Raw genomic sequence first — 15,994 nt, forward strand, 5'->3', positions numbered from 1 at the left:
TAGCAATGAAAATAAAATCCCCAGAATTAAATCTGTCAAAAAGTGTATAATTATATAAAGAAATCTTATTAAATTAAGAGAATACCACTCCTGGTTTAATGAAAATACAGATTGTTTTCAAGTGAAAACTGAAAGTTGCTCAGTCGTGTCCGACTCTTTGTGACCCCATGGACTATACAATCCATGTAATTCTCCAGGTCAGAATACTGGAGTAGGTAGCCTTTCCCTTCTCCAGGGGATCTTCCCAACCCAGAGATCGAACCCAGATCTCCCACATTGCAGGCGGATTCTTTACCAGTTGAGCCACAATGGAAGCCCAAGAATAAGTGGACCACACAGTTCAAACCTGTGTTTTTTAAGGGCCACCTCTGCAACAGTAGAGAAATAGTAGAGAAATACTATTGCAGGGTTGACCCTTACACAACACAACAGAGGTTTGAACTGTGTGGTCCACTTATACATTTTTTTCCCCAAGTATGTACAATCTGTAGTTAGTTGAATTCAGATCATATAGTACAGATGCAGAACCACAGATATGGAGGAACCACAAGTATGGAGAGCCAACCATAAATTATACTCAGATTTGACTACATGAAAGGTGGCACCCCTAACTTCCTGCTTAGGGTCAACTGTAATTCTCTTCAAATCAATACTATAAATGTACTGTGACTAAAATCAAAACCTCAAAAATATGCTCACCAACAGCCAAGAAACTTCTGAAAAACATTAGGAATGTATCACTCCCACCATTTCTGAAAACATACCAGAAAACTGTAATTTAAACAATGCATTATTAGGAAAATTAAATGCCTTAATTAGAGAATTTAACACATAATAAAACAGCACCCCAAATCAGGAAGAATGGATTTCAACAAATAGTTTTTGGACTTTTGAATAAAAGTAGCTCTGTACCTTGCACTCTTCACAGAAATTAATTCCAAATGGAGATCTGGATGCATACATAATTAACTTAGAAGAAAATACAGAACATGCTCTATCTATATTTTGAAATAAAAGTCATAAAAATATTTATCAATTTGACTATATATAAATATAAAACATCTGTTTAAAAAAGATACCAAAAGTAAAACTAAAAGACAAGTGACCAGCTGGGAGAAAATACTGAAACAGATGTAAAAGAGTAATATCTATATGCAAACTACATGAAAAACTCCTAACTAATCCATGAGATAAAAAGACAAATCATTCACAGAAAAATGAGCAGTGTTGGCAAAAGGCAATTCACATGTCGAAAGCAAATATATGAAAAGATGTCCATCAATATTTGAAGATGTCCATCTTTACCTTTACCTACTAGTAAAGGTTTTTCCTAAATAATAAAAATGACAATTTTTCACCTATAAATTAAAAAAAAAATTTAATAAAAAATCAAATGTCCTTAATTATATGGAAATCAGGTACTCATTCACTGTTGAGGAGAAACTTTAAACAGCTAACAGCCATTCTGGAAGCCAAATGAAGTATCTCTTTAAAACTGCCTAACTCTGGCTCAGCAAGTCAAAGCTTAAGCATACAATAGAGAAACCCTTACATGCCCATACAGTCATACAGGATGATACTCTTTTAGCATTGTTTGAAAATAGAAAAAAAAAAGCAGTAAACTACCCTAGTGTCCATTATAGGCTAAGTAGGTTGTGGAACACTATACAAAAATCAACAGGTAAGATTAGGTGTGATTATACTCAGAGACCACATAGAAAAGTTGCAGAATGATATACATATATCTATGTAAAAACTGAAGCTATACATTTCTTGTAGCAATTACATATATATACATTCACAGAAAACATGGAAGTGACTAAATGGAAAGTTAACAATTGTTACTTCTAGGGAAGGTATTGGGATTGAATGTTAATCAAAAATAGATTGATGTTTTTACAAGTAAAATGCAGTCATACACTACATTTGCAATTTAAACGGTAAAGAAAAAACAGCATGCACAAACTGATACATTTTAAGAAAAAATATACCCCAAAAATTTTCCTTTGATGGCAAACATACAGGAAAAATTCTGGAAGATTACCTACCAAAATGATGCTTTAATATTATCTAAAGCTATCTCCAATAAAAACAATATACTGAACTCCTGTATTTTCATTTGAAAAAGAAAGTTCAAGATTTGTCATAGTAATACAATTGCAGTTTAGAACTCTTATTATTGTTTAAGATATTTACAATCTTCACATTGTACGTAGCTGTATACTGAAATTTTTTCATATCTTTAGAATATAGTATTTGGGGCAAGGGGAAACAGTTTTTAAAGTTAGAACTTAAGTGATAATTAGGGCTTCCTGGTAGCTCAGCTGGTAATGAATCTGCCTGCAATGCAGGAGACCCCAGTTCAATCCTTGGATCAGGAAGATTCCCTGGAGAAGGGATAGGCTATCCATTCCAGTATTCTTGGGCTTCCCTAGTAGCTCAGACAATAAAGAATCCGCCTGCAATGCAGGAGACCTGTACAATCTTCACATTGTACATAACTGTACACTGAAATTTTGCCATATCTTTAGAATATAGTATTTGGGGCAAGGGGAAATAGAGTTTTTAAAGTTAGAACTTAAGTCATTATTAACATTTAAGTCAATGGCTTTATTAAGTTTATATACATTTCTAAAAGAACAAAGTACAAAACAATACTGGCTTATTTCTTTAGCAGTTTACTATTAATAATTCTACCTTTAAAACACTTCACCATTAAACAAAAAAACTTTGATAATTAAAGTTATCATTGATCAGCTTCTTGTGAGGACTATTCCTTCAGAGATTATTCTGTGAATGGTACTGGCATTCAGATACAACCAGCTGAATTTTATGAATGACACTACTTTTGACTATAAAAAGTTTGAACTTTTTATATTCTTATTTTATTCTTTTTTTTTAAAATTTTTTATAAACAGGGCCTCTGACCCTTTCATTTTATTAAAATGGCACGTAAATATTAGAACAGCATACTGATCCCTTCCTACATCCCTGCGCCCCCGGCGCGTTGATCTGGAGCCCCTCCTGGGCCCCCTCCCAGACGGTGGCAGCAGACTCATGCACTGAGCGATTCATGTTCTTTATCGGTTTTCCCAATAGCATCGGGATTTGATAATGGGTCGAGATCAGCAAAAAGGCTGAACCAGGCAGTCAGGTCGGAGGCCTTGGCAGGCTCTTCCAGCGAGGCCTGTAAGTCTTTTATGTTTTGGTCTAGAAGCTGTGAAGGCAGGAATCCTGAGCCCGCCTGGGGCCTGGGGTCCGGCTCTCCTGGGGCCACAGCGGGCGCTGGCTCCTTCAGCCGACCGTCTCCAAGCACAGCGGCCCGCTCTTTGCTGAACTCGCTCTCCTCCAGGGAGAAAGCGTTGAAGATTTCACTCAACAGCAGCAGGCTGTCTTCAGGTTCTGGGGTCTCTGCCACTGGGCCCAGGCAAGCACCTTCCTCGGGTTTCATGTCTAAAAGTTCATCTGAGCATGCATTATGTGTAGAGCTTTTGTCTAAGGCAGATAAAACACTTTTTCTATCTTCGGTTTTAAAATAGAGGATTCCTTGTGCTGGTTTTCATCCTCTAGTGAAATTAACTGACTTGGCCGCCATGGCCTCTGCACTTTCCTGCTGGGCGATCCTCTTCTTTTCTTCTTTCTCCACCAGTTTTCTCATAGGGTCTTGTAAGCTCTTTAATGTGGTAAATTCATATGGCTGATAACCCCTGAAGCTCTCATGGATGGCTGCCATAGTGTGAGAAGTTTCCTCCGAAAAATGAAGCAGAGTGGTCTGGTATGTTGCTAGCATATGAGACAAAAGATTGCATCTGCTCGCTCCAAGAAGATCCACTTTTTGACACACATTCATCTTCAATTTGTCAAAGCTTTTTTTGGCAAGGCGAACTTGTGTTTGCACCTTCCTGAACTTCTCCATTTGCTTGATGAGGTCTGGATCAAGCGCCCGGGACACATCCTTCATCCACAGTTAACGCCCCTCGGTATTCAGTCCGGCACTGCTCCATGCGGTTCACCGTCAGCCAAGTGTCGGAGATGGCCCTATGCCGGAAAGTCTCCACTTCTTGGTGAAAGCAGCACAGAGGGTTTCTCAGAGCCAACCTTTGCTGGGAAGAAAAGCAGAGGGCCTTTCCTGTCGCTTGCATCATTTTTCCTGCTCTGGTTTTATCTTGGAAGCCTTGGGACCGGAGAAATTTTCCCAGTTCGTTTTTTTCTTGAAACAAGAAACATATTTTCTTTTGATAGAGTACAATTGCTTTAGACAAGGTCAGACAGGTTCTCTGAATTGAAACAGCTCTAGCTGGGCATCCAGGTCTGCATCCGAGGCAACAATGTGCTCTTCTTTCTTCCCCGTGGCTTTAATAAAGGCCTGCTTCGTTTCCCAATACTTCTGCTGCATCTTATTTACAACTTACTTGTCTTGGGGATATCGACTGTGTAAGTCCCACGGATAACTGCATTTTGTGTCCTGACATGGTTCCTCCTTCTTTTTTCTACTCGGAGCCCTGGCCCCCGGGAGCCTCCCGGCCGCGTCCGCTCCCTCATCCGAGCTCAGCGTCAGCAGAAGGTGAGGGAAGGCGGCGGAGGGAGCACAGGAACCGCTCCTTCCCGCCACGGTCGCCGCAGGAAGAGCAGCCGGCGGAGCCGTGCGCGCCGCAGCGCAGCGCAGCGGTGGGGGGAGCGGGCGCCCTCGCCTCCCCGCGAGCTCCTGGGCTGCGACCCCGCCGTCGCCTCCCCTCTGTTTCTCCTCCTCCGAGGACGCCCAGCGAGCGACCCCTCTCAGCAGGACCCCGGGACCCAGAGGAGGGCAGGCCGATGGCCTCACCTCACTTGGGGCGGGCCCGGGATGGGGGGAGTGAGTCTCCTTCTCTCTACTCCCTCGGGTCCTTCCTCGACCCCCATCTCCTGGGGTGCCCCCTGCTCGGATCTACAGCCCCTTATTTTATTCTTAAAATAAGCTTTTAAGAATTGCTTATTATTAATTGACATACTGCTGAAGCCTTGAACCACAGAAACAACAATGATGGGAAAAGGGAAACGTGCCAGAGCTGTCTGGTTTCACAATGGTTATGACAGAAAAATGTAGTCAGCATTCTTTCCAAATAAAAAGGTCATCAGTGGGGAAGAGAGACCTTTCAAGGCTATCTTCAATGGAATTTGGAATTTCCCTCACCCATTCCAGGTATCTATTCAACTGCCTCCTACAGCAAGCTTGTGAAAGCACCTCTCATAGTAAAAAAAAAAAAAAAATAAGTTCCTGTAGAAAGGGTACAATGGAGAGAGGACGAGGCCAGTGCTAGAAAAATCCGGATCTGTCAGAGATCCTGGGTGGAACTCAGCAGTTTCCTCTTCTGCAATGCAAGAGGGTGGCACCGACAGGCCTTCCAGCTCTAACTGTGTTTTCATCCAAGGCCACCAAGGAAAGACACATGCCTTTTTACCTCATAACATGAAGGTATTTTAAACTATGTATCACTTTTAACTTCAGTTTAACTTGGCAATACTTTATATGAGAGACCCAGCGTACCTCAGCATGTTACAAACATTCAAAAAACACAAGCTTGGTGACGACAATTCAAAAGAAGTCATATCCAAGTAGCTGATGAAGAAACTAAAAAAATGTATCATTTGAGAAGACGCTTTACATCTTTAAAACAAAAGATAGGTATAATTTTATTTCAAGAAAATATTCAGCATTTAAAGTGGAGTCACAGTGACTGACTAGCCAGTAGTGCTGGCATTTATCTTCCTTTCACATTGAAACTTGGAAAACAAGGGAATGAGTTAAATTGAACCTCTTTAATATAAAAGTCTTTGATTTAGTCACATAACTATTTTTATAACAAAGCACTTTTAATATAATTTAAAACACACATGCTTTGATTAAAGAGTGACTGTAAATGGATCCAGCTTTCTTCCAACTGTGATGACAACTTTGTCATTTCTTCCAGAAGTACTGGCTCTGAAGGAAGCATTTTCAGGTGCAACTGAAAAGAAAAATGATAGCTGAACCTTTAAGAAATCTAAAATTTTGTTTATTCTGGATTTAACTGTTTTACAAGGAACCTCAGACGACACTATTCTTGATTTTTTTCCTTAAAGGCTGGTTTATTACAATCTCACATCTTCCTCTCCTCTATTATAAGTCTTCATGGTTCTGTCACTCTCTCAGTAAAATTGAAGTAATGACTCTCCTCTATGTAAGGAGAGTCCTGATACACATCAAGAAGCAAGGTCCTAGTTCTAAATTTACAACTGTGGTAAATTTGGGAAAAAATACAGGAACAATTTGCAGCATTTCTAATTTTTTATCCTACATACTACCATCTGTAAATCTACTTTTTAAATAATTTCAAATAATTAAGTCAAGTGAAAACTTTTTTAGATATTTATGAGATAAATAATCCATCTGCTATTACTGAAAATCTACCACCTTCAATATGTCAGAGCAGTGAGATAACATGAGTTCTCCATTATATTTGTCATAAAAGCAACTCTGTTATTATCAAATCGTTTGAAACTCCTTCAACCAGGACAGAAGTAAACCTTAATTTTTTCATGACCATTAAAAAAAACCCCTGCCAAAATGTAACTAAATACAAATGTTAATAGGTTAATATACTGATCAAATGGATGACACAGAAGTCAGGAGGTTGAGTCAAAATTGTGCTGAGCTAAAAAACAGGAGTCAACAAAGAACATTTACAAGCTGTTGCCCCATCCAGCTATCCAGTACGGTAGTCACTAGGCACAGAAAGCTGTTGAAATTAATTAATTTCTATAAAATGAAAAACTCAGGTTCTCAGTCACATCAGCCACAATTCAAGTGTTCAGCAGCCACATGCAGTGAAGTGTGGATTAGAATGTTTGCATCTCTGCAGACACTTCCATCAGACAACACTACTCTGGAGGAGGGCAAGCTGTGAAGTGCTATCTCACATCTTAGACTTACCTTCAGAAACAGGGCGAGGTATGCCTGGGCCAACTCAAAATCACGCTTTCTGTCCAACATCATCCCAATCATCTTCAAGAAGCTTTTCATAACGTCTATTGAACCACCACAATCAGGAGACAAACTTCGAAGCTCTGTTTCAATTCCTGACGGGCCTAATTCTTTCAGAAGGTTAACAGCAGCTTCATCTACATTGTTTTAATAAGAATCTAGTTATTACCGACAATCATTTCATTTAAGAAACTAGTTTTCATTTCAAACCCAACATATATTTAAATTTGCATTTTTAGCAATTTCTTTCTATTAAGGCTGTTAAAATCTAATTAACACTTAGCACCAGACATTTTAACATGCTTATAAATCAGTCAGAACAAATCCAATATAAGAAGGCTACTAAGTTATTAATATACACCATTATTAATAGTATTTGCTAGTGAGAATAAGATGAGGTGAGGGAATTTATTTTTGTATTGTTTATAAAAATTATAAAAGTATCACTTGTTAATTAACAAACATTAATACTACAGAAATATAAGTGGGGAAAGACTCCACCTTATTCACCACAAATCTACTTTTCCCTAGAAGTAAGCACTCTTGTTTCATATACATCCCATGAAAACATATTCTATACTTATATAAGGCATTTGATATTACAATGGCAATGCCTATGCTTTTAGCTTTTTGCAAAAGAACAATACCATTGACAAGAGCCTAATACATTTTATTTTGTTTTTCAGTGGATATTAAATAATAGTGCCTCTCTTCTTTGTTCCCTCATAAATATAACAAGTTACTCCTTTTATAATCCTGCTACTCTTTAGCTATCAGTACAAGTACCATTCTTTGACTTTTGCCAATGTGCACTCGAGTGATACTGGCATGAAAACACAAAGCAACTGGGTCAGAAGACAAGAGGGTAAGTCAAACAGGAGAATGACTGTAATTCTGTTAATTGCTTACAGCTCTCATTATCATTATTAGCTACGGATTCTAGCTTTCAAATTTAAAACACTCAATTTTTTAAAAAAGCCTTTTTGTGTGATAATTTGGTAATATCTGCAATTACCGAAAACAAAAGTCTATTGCAAAGTACACTGCAAATTGCACTTGTAAATAAAAAGAAGAGCAAAAAAGAAAAAAATTCCAATTTTCCATACAGAAAGAGAGGTTCTCAAAAGATTATTATAATCTTAACATCTGAGTGTAGTGTCACTCATCTACTGTAAACAAAGCAAAAATTACTTCAGATTAAAACCAAGATTTCAATCCTTTTGGCTTTTACTTTCAACTACTGAGAAATCTGCTAATATTTCACTCAATTCTCTTCATAAAAAGTAACATAATAAGCTGAAATACTTGGTAAAATATTTTATAATTTAACTTACATTTATTATTTACCAGTCCTTCTTCAAGCTTCAAGCAGAAATCCGATTTTTGAGCCAAAATCCCAAGATTTACCACTTTAGACTTAAACAAAAACAAATACACATTATTCAAAAACCACAAATATAACAAAAAATGTAAAGTTTATAATTAAACACTAGCATTAATTTACTCTGTATCTGTAAAGCTGGGTCTTGGTTAAAACTACAAACACACAACATACAACACACACCCCGTGTCCCTAGAATGCCCCCTCTAGCCTGGCTCTCACCTGCTGAGGGTCACTGTTCTGCTCAGGAGCAGCGTATCTGGGCACAAGGCCAGGAACAGTTGGAATGAAAAATGGTGCTGATCTGGGCACTGTGGGTGGCTCCTTTGGTTTGTTCTTTTTCTAAGAAAAATGAGAAAAGCAAAAAAAGACTAGTAATTATCTTGCCAACAGTTTCTAACATTTAATTCCCACATAATTTTTAAAAAGCCCCAAAGGTAAAAAAATAAAAAGAATGAAATTTAGATTAGGATACTGAAATGAAATCCCAAACAACCAATATACCACAGATATCCTTAAACTGGGCTTCCCAATGCAAACCTCTAGTACTCTTGCTGATAACGCAAAAGGAAAATGACAGGGTTCAGAAGAAGCTCTGAGGCAAAAACAGCTCATTTTCCTGAAACATGAATATTTAGGTGAAGAAGTACAAGCAATTTTGAACTTCTTTTATACTGAAATACAAGATGGGCTAGAAAGCAAAATTTACATAAATGCTCAACAGTTTTTCAAATGTCTCTTCTCCAAAAGAAATCTAGAGCCAGAGGGAGTCTCTGCCATTAAAAGTAATTTAGTAAATTTTGTGTGTAGGTGTGAAGCATGGCCCTAATTCTTCTATTTTATTGGAATTTTTATTTTTCCTTAGTACTCTGTGTTTTTAAAAAGCAAGAGAATACTAGCGCTCCTTCATAAACTATTTCAAGTGTCAGCAAAATTCTATCACAAAAATTCCATTGGAATTCCCACTGACAGAATTCAGTTTTGGTGACTACATTGTTACGTTATCACTATCTCAAGAGAATTTGATGGACTCTTAAGAAGTCTCACAATTTTACCTTATACTACTAGTCTTCCATTCTTTAGGAACCGTGGGGAGATTTGCTTTTTGAAAGAAAGTCAGGGATATCTGTGGCCTCTTGGAGCCACAGCATAAAACAAAGTCGAACAAAGTACAGCCCATAGCAATGTAAGCACAACCTTCTCTGTGACGGGGAAACTGCAGTTAGAGTCAGTCACCCTTCCTAACTCACTGTTCTTGAATTAGAAGGCAATCATTGAGTTGTAAATAAAAACAAAAGGCTTTGGAGAAGTTCCACAGGGCTCTGGAAATTACCTAATTTCATAAAGGAAACCATAAATATAAAAGTTAACCACAGGACAAAAATAAAAATTCTAATTTCTTTCATTCAGAAGGAAATTAAAATATTGGAGGTGTTATAAAGAGCATTCATTCACATTTTTCTATATTTTTATGCAGAACAAACTGTATCTTGGCAAGAAGAGTGCCCACCAAATTTAGCTCAATTAACTGGGCATTATTCTAATTGCTCCCCTCACACTCATCTACTTGTACTTTTTAAAGTCATTCCATAAACTACTTCCTTTACAGTTGACAGACTAGACAATATAACTATGTACCTAAACAACATACCTTTATGCTGAAGCCCAATCTTTCAAAAGGTGAGCAACTAAATAAGAGCACTTTTTTTTTTTTAAAGGAGCACTTTCAAATTTTGAGTCAAACGAACATGTGAAAACTTCTCTTTTCTTACCCAAGACATGTATGTCTTTTCTGGTGCTAATTTACCAGCTACAAAAATAGTTAGAACAGCGCGTCATAGTTCTCTCTGTCAGTGTTCCTTACACGTTTTTTATGCCAGCCCATAATGTGCCTTAGTCCACACACAACCTCTAGTGACTGTATGTATGCTCAGTGCTGTGCTAAGTCACTCAGTGGTGTCCAACTCTGCAACCCTATGGACTGCAGCCCGCCAGGCTCCTCTGTCCATGAGATTCTCCAGGAAAGAATACTCAAGTGGGTTGCCATGCCCTCCCCCACGGGATCTTCCCAGCCTAGTGATTGAACCCAGGTCTCCGGCACTGCAGGCAGATTCTTTACCATCTGAACCATCAGAGAAGACCATGATTACCCAAGTGGGTAGCCTATCTCTCATCCAGGGGATCTTCCCAAGCCAAGAATTGAACCAGACTGCAGGGAGCTTCTTTACCAGCTGAGCTACCAGGAATGCCTGACTGTATGTATACATCTAACCAAGTTGAGTTGCATAAAACAAAACTCACCCTAATTCTCAGAAGATAATCTCTGAAATTTTCTAGTCTGTACCTTTCAGTTGCTTTTGATACTCACAAATAGGGGTCATGAAACATGCTTTGAAACACATTAATTCATACCATAACTGTCCATTTCTCATGTAAAACTATAAACTCCTCAAGGACAAAGGGCTAAGTTATTTTCCACTGCTATTATCTCAGGATGCTATATACTACCTAGTTCATATTAATTTATGTGCCTGAACCCAAAAGCAAACCTTCCTGTAGCAGACAGAGCAGGGTGTGGTATGATAAAGTGTGACTGAAGTTTAATTTTAAAAAGACCAGTGAAAATATTCTAGTTGAATGTCTAGAAACAGAAACATCACACATTATGACAACTTTTTTCCCACCTCATTTCAGAAATTAAGTGAGATTAGGCTAGGCTTAAAACACCCAATTTCCAATAGCTCAGTAGTTGCAGTCTATACTATTGCTATATTTGAAGGTCCCTGAGTGCTCTCAAAGTAGATATATATACATGGAAAAGGTCTTGTAATAATACTAGACTAAATAGTATTCAGCTAAATGGTATTTGCTTTACTATCTTAGGCATTAACTACTCCACCTGAAGACCTCCAAGAAAGGGAAGCTATCTTTATTAAAGAAAATACTTTTGGAATATGTCTTCAGGGGCCAATATTAAGTGTACTATAGTATTACCTTAATAACATCAAGATTAAGAAGGTTTTTCCACCGGGATTCAGGAAGGAGTGACAGAGTTACCAACTGCTCATTCAGCTGTTCTGGGGAGTCATACTCTATCATTTCATCACTCGGTTCCATGGTTTCTTCTGATAATTCTACATCTTAAAAAATTTTCAGGTAAGACAAATTAATGCTGAATGAAATTTTTATCATATAAAAGTAACTTAATTAACTTCAAGTCCATTAGTATTTCATAACATGTTCACTCAATATAACCTTGTAAACTCTTTTTCTCATATTAAGTACAATTTCCATCGCTAGACTCAAAACATTTCTCTACTGTTTCAAATGAATACTCCATCAATTATGTCTTTGTTTATACAAAGATTCATGAAGTCATTCAAAATACTTCATTAAGATAAAAAAATATTGTGACTGAATGCATTAAACTTTGCCTTCAGTGGCAATATCCTGCAGGTTAGGTTTATTATATTACGCTTCAAAAATTACTTTTGATTACCTTGGGTTTGACAAGTACCAGGAAGCATCACTACCGAAGGAACATAATCTGTGGGAAGTGGCCGTAATGAAACAACTGAATACAGGGAAATATTGGACCTGAGACATAAAAAACATAAGCAATATTGTAAAATTTATAAAAAATATTTTCAGAGAAGCTTTGATTACTGGTAACAATCTCCATGATCTTGAATTTGGCTACAAATTCCAATCACCTGTTAAAAAAAGCAAACTCAAAAATAGATAGTATTAATTTCAAAATGCTTTGACTCATGTCACAGATGTCATCACAAGAAAGTTGTCCATAATTATTATGAACAGAGACTTTATTTTTAATGTAGCACAAAAAAGTACTTGAGAGATCAGTAGTGCATGCTATTTTTATAAGGTAACATAACATCCATTTATTTATACTGCTTTGACAAATGGCAACCTTCATCTAAGGAAACTACAATTGAAGGAAAGACGGACTCAGAGCAATAAGTCAGACGGTGATTACGTGGATCGGATCTTTGGGGGTGCTGAACAGTCATGGGTTCCCCTGTCTCTAGAAAGGTCCTTTAAGTGCTACTTGACCCTGCGTCATGATTTTGGATCTGACTGACTAATCTGATCCACATCTGACTAATCAAGATGTGGATATCTGTCCCAAAGTGGGCTAATCATATTATTTCCTGTACATAATGAATTGGAATGGAAAATAAAAACTGGAAATACCAGGTTCTGAGTTATATTAACAGCTGCACTATATACTCTGTTGCTGAGGTACCACATCACTGTTCTTCTCTTATCCTGACTGTTCAAGACTCAAAGATTCCAGGAGATACTCCATTCTGCTTATTAAGGTGACCAGAGTCTATTTCTACTATATATTAAATTTATTTTCACATCCTAAAAAACTCAATTAGAAAATCTTGTAAGTAGAAAAGGAATTCATTTTTTTCTCTTCCTCAATAATAAGAGTTAAATTTTAAACTCACTTATCCTTTCTGCAAATAGAAGTCAAGTAGGGTAACAAATAAATATCAGACATGGCCAACTCTTTGCAACCCCATGAACTATGCACATACAGTCCATGGAATTCTCCAGGCCAGAATACTGGAGTGGGTAGCCTTTCCCTTCTCCAAGTGATCTTCCCAACACAGGGATCAAACCCAGGTCTCTCGCACTGCAGGCAGATTCTTTATCAGCTCAGCCAGCAGGGAAGCCCAAGAATACTGGAGTGGGTCAGTTCAGTTCAGTCGCTCAGTCGTGTCCAATTCTTTGTGACCCCATGAGCAGCAGCACGCCAGGCCTCCCTGTCCATCACAAACTCCCGGAATTTACTCAAACTCATGCCCATCAAGTCGGTGATGTCATCCAGCCATCTCATCCTCTGTCGCCCCCTTCTCTTCCTGCATCAGGGTCTTTTCCAATGAGTCAACTCTTCACATCAGGTGGCCAAAGTATTGGAGTTTCAGCTTCAGCATCAGTCCTTCCAATGAACACCCAGGACTGATCTCCTTCAGGATGAACTGGTTGGATCTCCTTGCAGTCCAAGGGACTCTCAAGAGTCTTCTCCAACACCACAGTTCAAAAGCATCAATTTTTCAGCGCTCAGCTTTCTTCACAGTCCAACTCTCACATCCACACATGACCACTGGAAAAACCATAGCCTTGACCAGACGGACCTTTGTTGGCAAAGTAATATCTCTGCTTTTCAATATGCTGTCTAGGTTGGTCATAACTTTCCTTCCAAGGAGTAAGCGTCTTTTACTTTCATGGCTGCAATCACCATCTGCAGTGATTTTGGAGCCCAGAAAAATAAAGTCAGCCACTGTTTCCACTGTTTCCCCACCTATTTCCATGAGGTGACGGGACCAGATGCCATGATCTTAGTTTTCTGAATGTTAAGCTTTAAGCAAACTTTTTCAAACTCTCCTCTTTCACTTTCATCAAGAGGCTCTTTAGTTCCTCTTCACTTTCTGCCATGCGGGTCGTGTCATCTGCATATCTGAGGTTATTGATATTTCTCCTGGCAATCTTAATTCCAGCTTGTGCTTCTTCCAGCCTAGCGTTTCTCATGATGTACTCTGCATATAAGTTAGAATAAGCAGAATGACAATATATAGCCTTGATGTACTCCTTTTCCTATTTGGAACCAGTCTGTTGGTCCATGTCCAGTTCTAATTGTTGCTTCCTGACCTGCATACAGGTTTCTCAAGAGGCCGGTCAGGTGGTCTGGTATTCCCATCTCCTTCAGAATTTTCCACAGTTTATTGTGATCCACACAGTCGAAGGCTTTGGCGTAGTCAATAAAGCAGAAATCGACGTTTTTCTGGAACTCTCTTGCTTTTTCTATGATCCAGCGGATACTGGCAATTTGATCTCTGGTTCCTCTGCCTTTTCTAAAACCAGCTTGAACATCTGGACGTTCTCAGTTCACGTATTGCTGAAGCCTGGCTTGGAGAATTTTGAGCATTATGTTACTAGCGTGTGAGATAAGTGCAGTTGTGCGGTAGTTTGAGCATTCTTTGGCATTGCCTTTCTTAGGGATTGGAATGAAAACTGACCTTTTCCAGTCCTGTGGCCACTGCTGAGTTTTCCAAATTTGCTGGCATATTGTGTGCAGCACTTTCACAGCATCATCTTTCAGGATTTGAAGTGGCTCAACTGGAATTCCATCACATCCACTAGCTTTGTTCATAGTGATGCTTTCTAAGGCCCACTTGACTTCACATTCCAGGATGTCTGGCTCTAGGTGAATGATCACACCATTGTGATTATCTGGGTCATGAAGATCTTTTTTGTACAGTTCTTCTGTGTATTCTTGTCACCTCTTCTTAATATCTTCTGCTTCTGTTAGGTTCATACCATTTCTGTCCTTTATTGAGCCCATTTTTGCATGAAATGTTTCCTTGGTATCTCTAATTTTCTTGAAGAGATCTCTAGTCTTTCCCATTCTGTTGTTTTCCTCTATTTCTTTCCATTGATCGCTGAGGAAGGCTTTCTTATCTCTCCTGGCTATTCTTTGGAACTCTGCATTCAAATGGGAATATCTTTCCTTTTCTCCTTTGCTTTTCGCTTCTCTTCTTTTCACAGCTATTTGTAAGGCCTCCTCAGACAAACATTTTGCCTTTTTGAATTTTTTTTCCATGGGGATGGTCTTGATCCCTTCTCCTGTACAATGTCACGAACCTCCATCCATAGTTTATCAGGCACTCTGTCTATCAGATCTAGTCCCTTAAAGCTATTTCTCACTTCCCCTGTATAGTCATAAGGGATTTGATTTAGGTCATACCTGAATGGTCTAGTGGTTTTCCCTACTCTCTTCAGTTTAAGTCTGAATTTGGCAATAAGGAGTTCATGATCTGAACCATAGTCAGCTCCTGGTCTTGTTTTTGCTGACTGTATAGAGCTTCTCCATCTTTGGCTGCAAAGAATATAATCAATCTGATTTCAGTGTTGGCCATCTGGTGATGTCCATGTGTTGAGTCTTCTCTTGTGTTGTTGTAACAGAGTGTTTGCTATGACCAGTGCGTTCTCCTGGCAAAACTCTATTAGCCTTTGCCCTGCTTCATTCCGTACTCCAAGGCCAAATCTGCCTGTTACTTCAGGTGTTTCTTGACTTCCTACTTTTGCATTCCAGTCCCCTATAATGAAAAGGACATCTTTTTTGGGTGTTAGTTCTAAAAGGTCTTGTAGGTCTTCATAGAACCGTTCAACTTCGGCTTCTTCAGCGTTACTGCTTGGGGCATAGGCTTGGATTACCGTGATATGAATGGTTTGCCTTGGAAACGAACAGAGATCATTCTGTCGTTTTTGAGATTGCATCCAAGTACTGCATTTCAGACTCTTTTGTTGACTATGATGGCTACTCCATTTCTTCTTAGGGATTCCTGCCCACAGGAGTAGATATAATGGTCAGCCTATCCCTTCTCCAGGGGATCTTCCCAACCCAGGAATCACACCAGGGTCTCCTGCACTGCAGGCAGATTCTTTACCGACTGAGCTACAGGAAAGCCCTACTGCTATCCTTTCTGCAAATAAAAGTCAGATAAAAATCAAACATGTAGCTTAGAACATACACTTGAGCAAAGCTACCTAAATTATCAAGCAGAAGTTGAATCAACTGT

General features: G+C 38.6%; 1 protein-coding gene and 1 pseudogene across 3 annotated transcripts in view; both read right to left on the bottom strand.

The window, feature by feature from the left end:
• Nucleotides 1-238: 238 nt before the first annotated feature.
• Nucleotides 239-5,174, bottom strand: LOC122439407 (annotated as a pseudogene). The gene is made up of 2 exons (XR_006268854.1): nucleotides 5,171-5,174; nucleotides 239-4,914 (listed from the first exon to the last, which is right to left on the bottom strand). The product of XR_006268854.1 is annotated as an islet cell autoantigen 1-like (transcript).
• Nucleotides 5,175-5,645: 471 nt separating this feature from the next.
• Nucleotides 5,646-15,994, bottom strand: part of WDR36 (WD repeat domain 36) — a 50,023-nt gene continuing 39,674 nt past the window's right edge. For both annotated transcript variants that reach the window (XM_043464488.1, XM_043464489.1), the window contains 6 exons: nucleotides 11,881-11,978; nucleotides 11,376-11,521; nucleotides 8,604-8,723; nucleotides 8,335-8,416; nucleotides 6,950-7,137; nucleotides 5,646-5,984 (listed from right to left, as the gene is read on the bottom strand). In XM_043464488.1, coding sequence (XP_043320423.1) covers nucleotides 5,835-5,984; nucleotides 6,950-7,137; nucleotides 8,335-8,416; nucleotides 8,604-8,723; nucleotides 11,376-11,521; nucleotides 11,881-11,978 — 784 coding nt within the window. In that variant the 3' untranslated portion in view covers nucleotides 5,646-5,834. The remainder of the gene's footprint in view (nucleotides 5,985-6,949; nucleotides 7,138-8,334; nucleotides 8,417-8,603; nucleotides 8,724-11,375; nucleotides 11,522-11,880; nucleotides 11,979-15,994) is intronic.

The sequence above is a fragment of the Cervus canadensis genome, chromosome 4 (genome assembly GCF_019320065.1).
Source record: "Cervus canadensis isolate Bull #8, Minnesota chromosome 4, ASM1932006v1, whole genome shotgun sequence".
Lineage (NCBI taxonomy): Eukaryota > Metazoa > Chordata > Mammalia > Artiodactyla > Cervidae > Cervus > Cervus canadensis.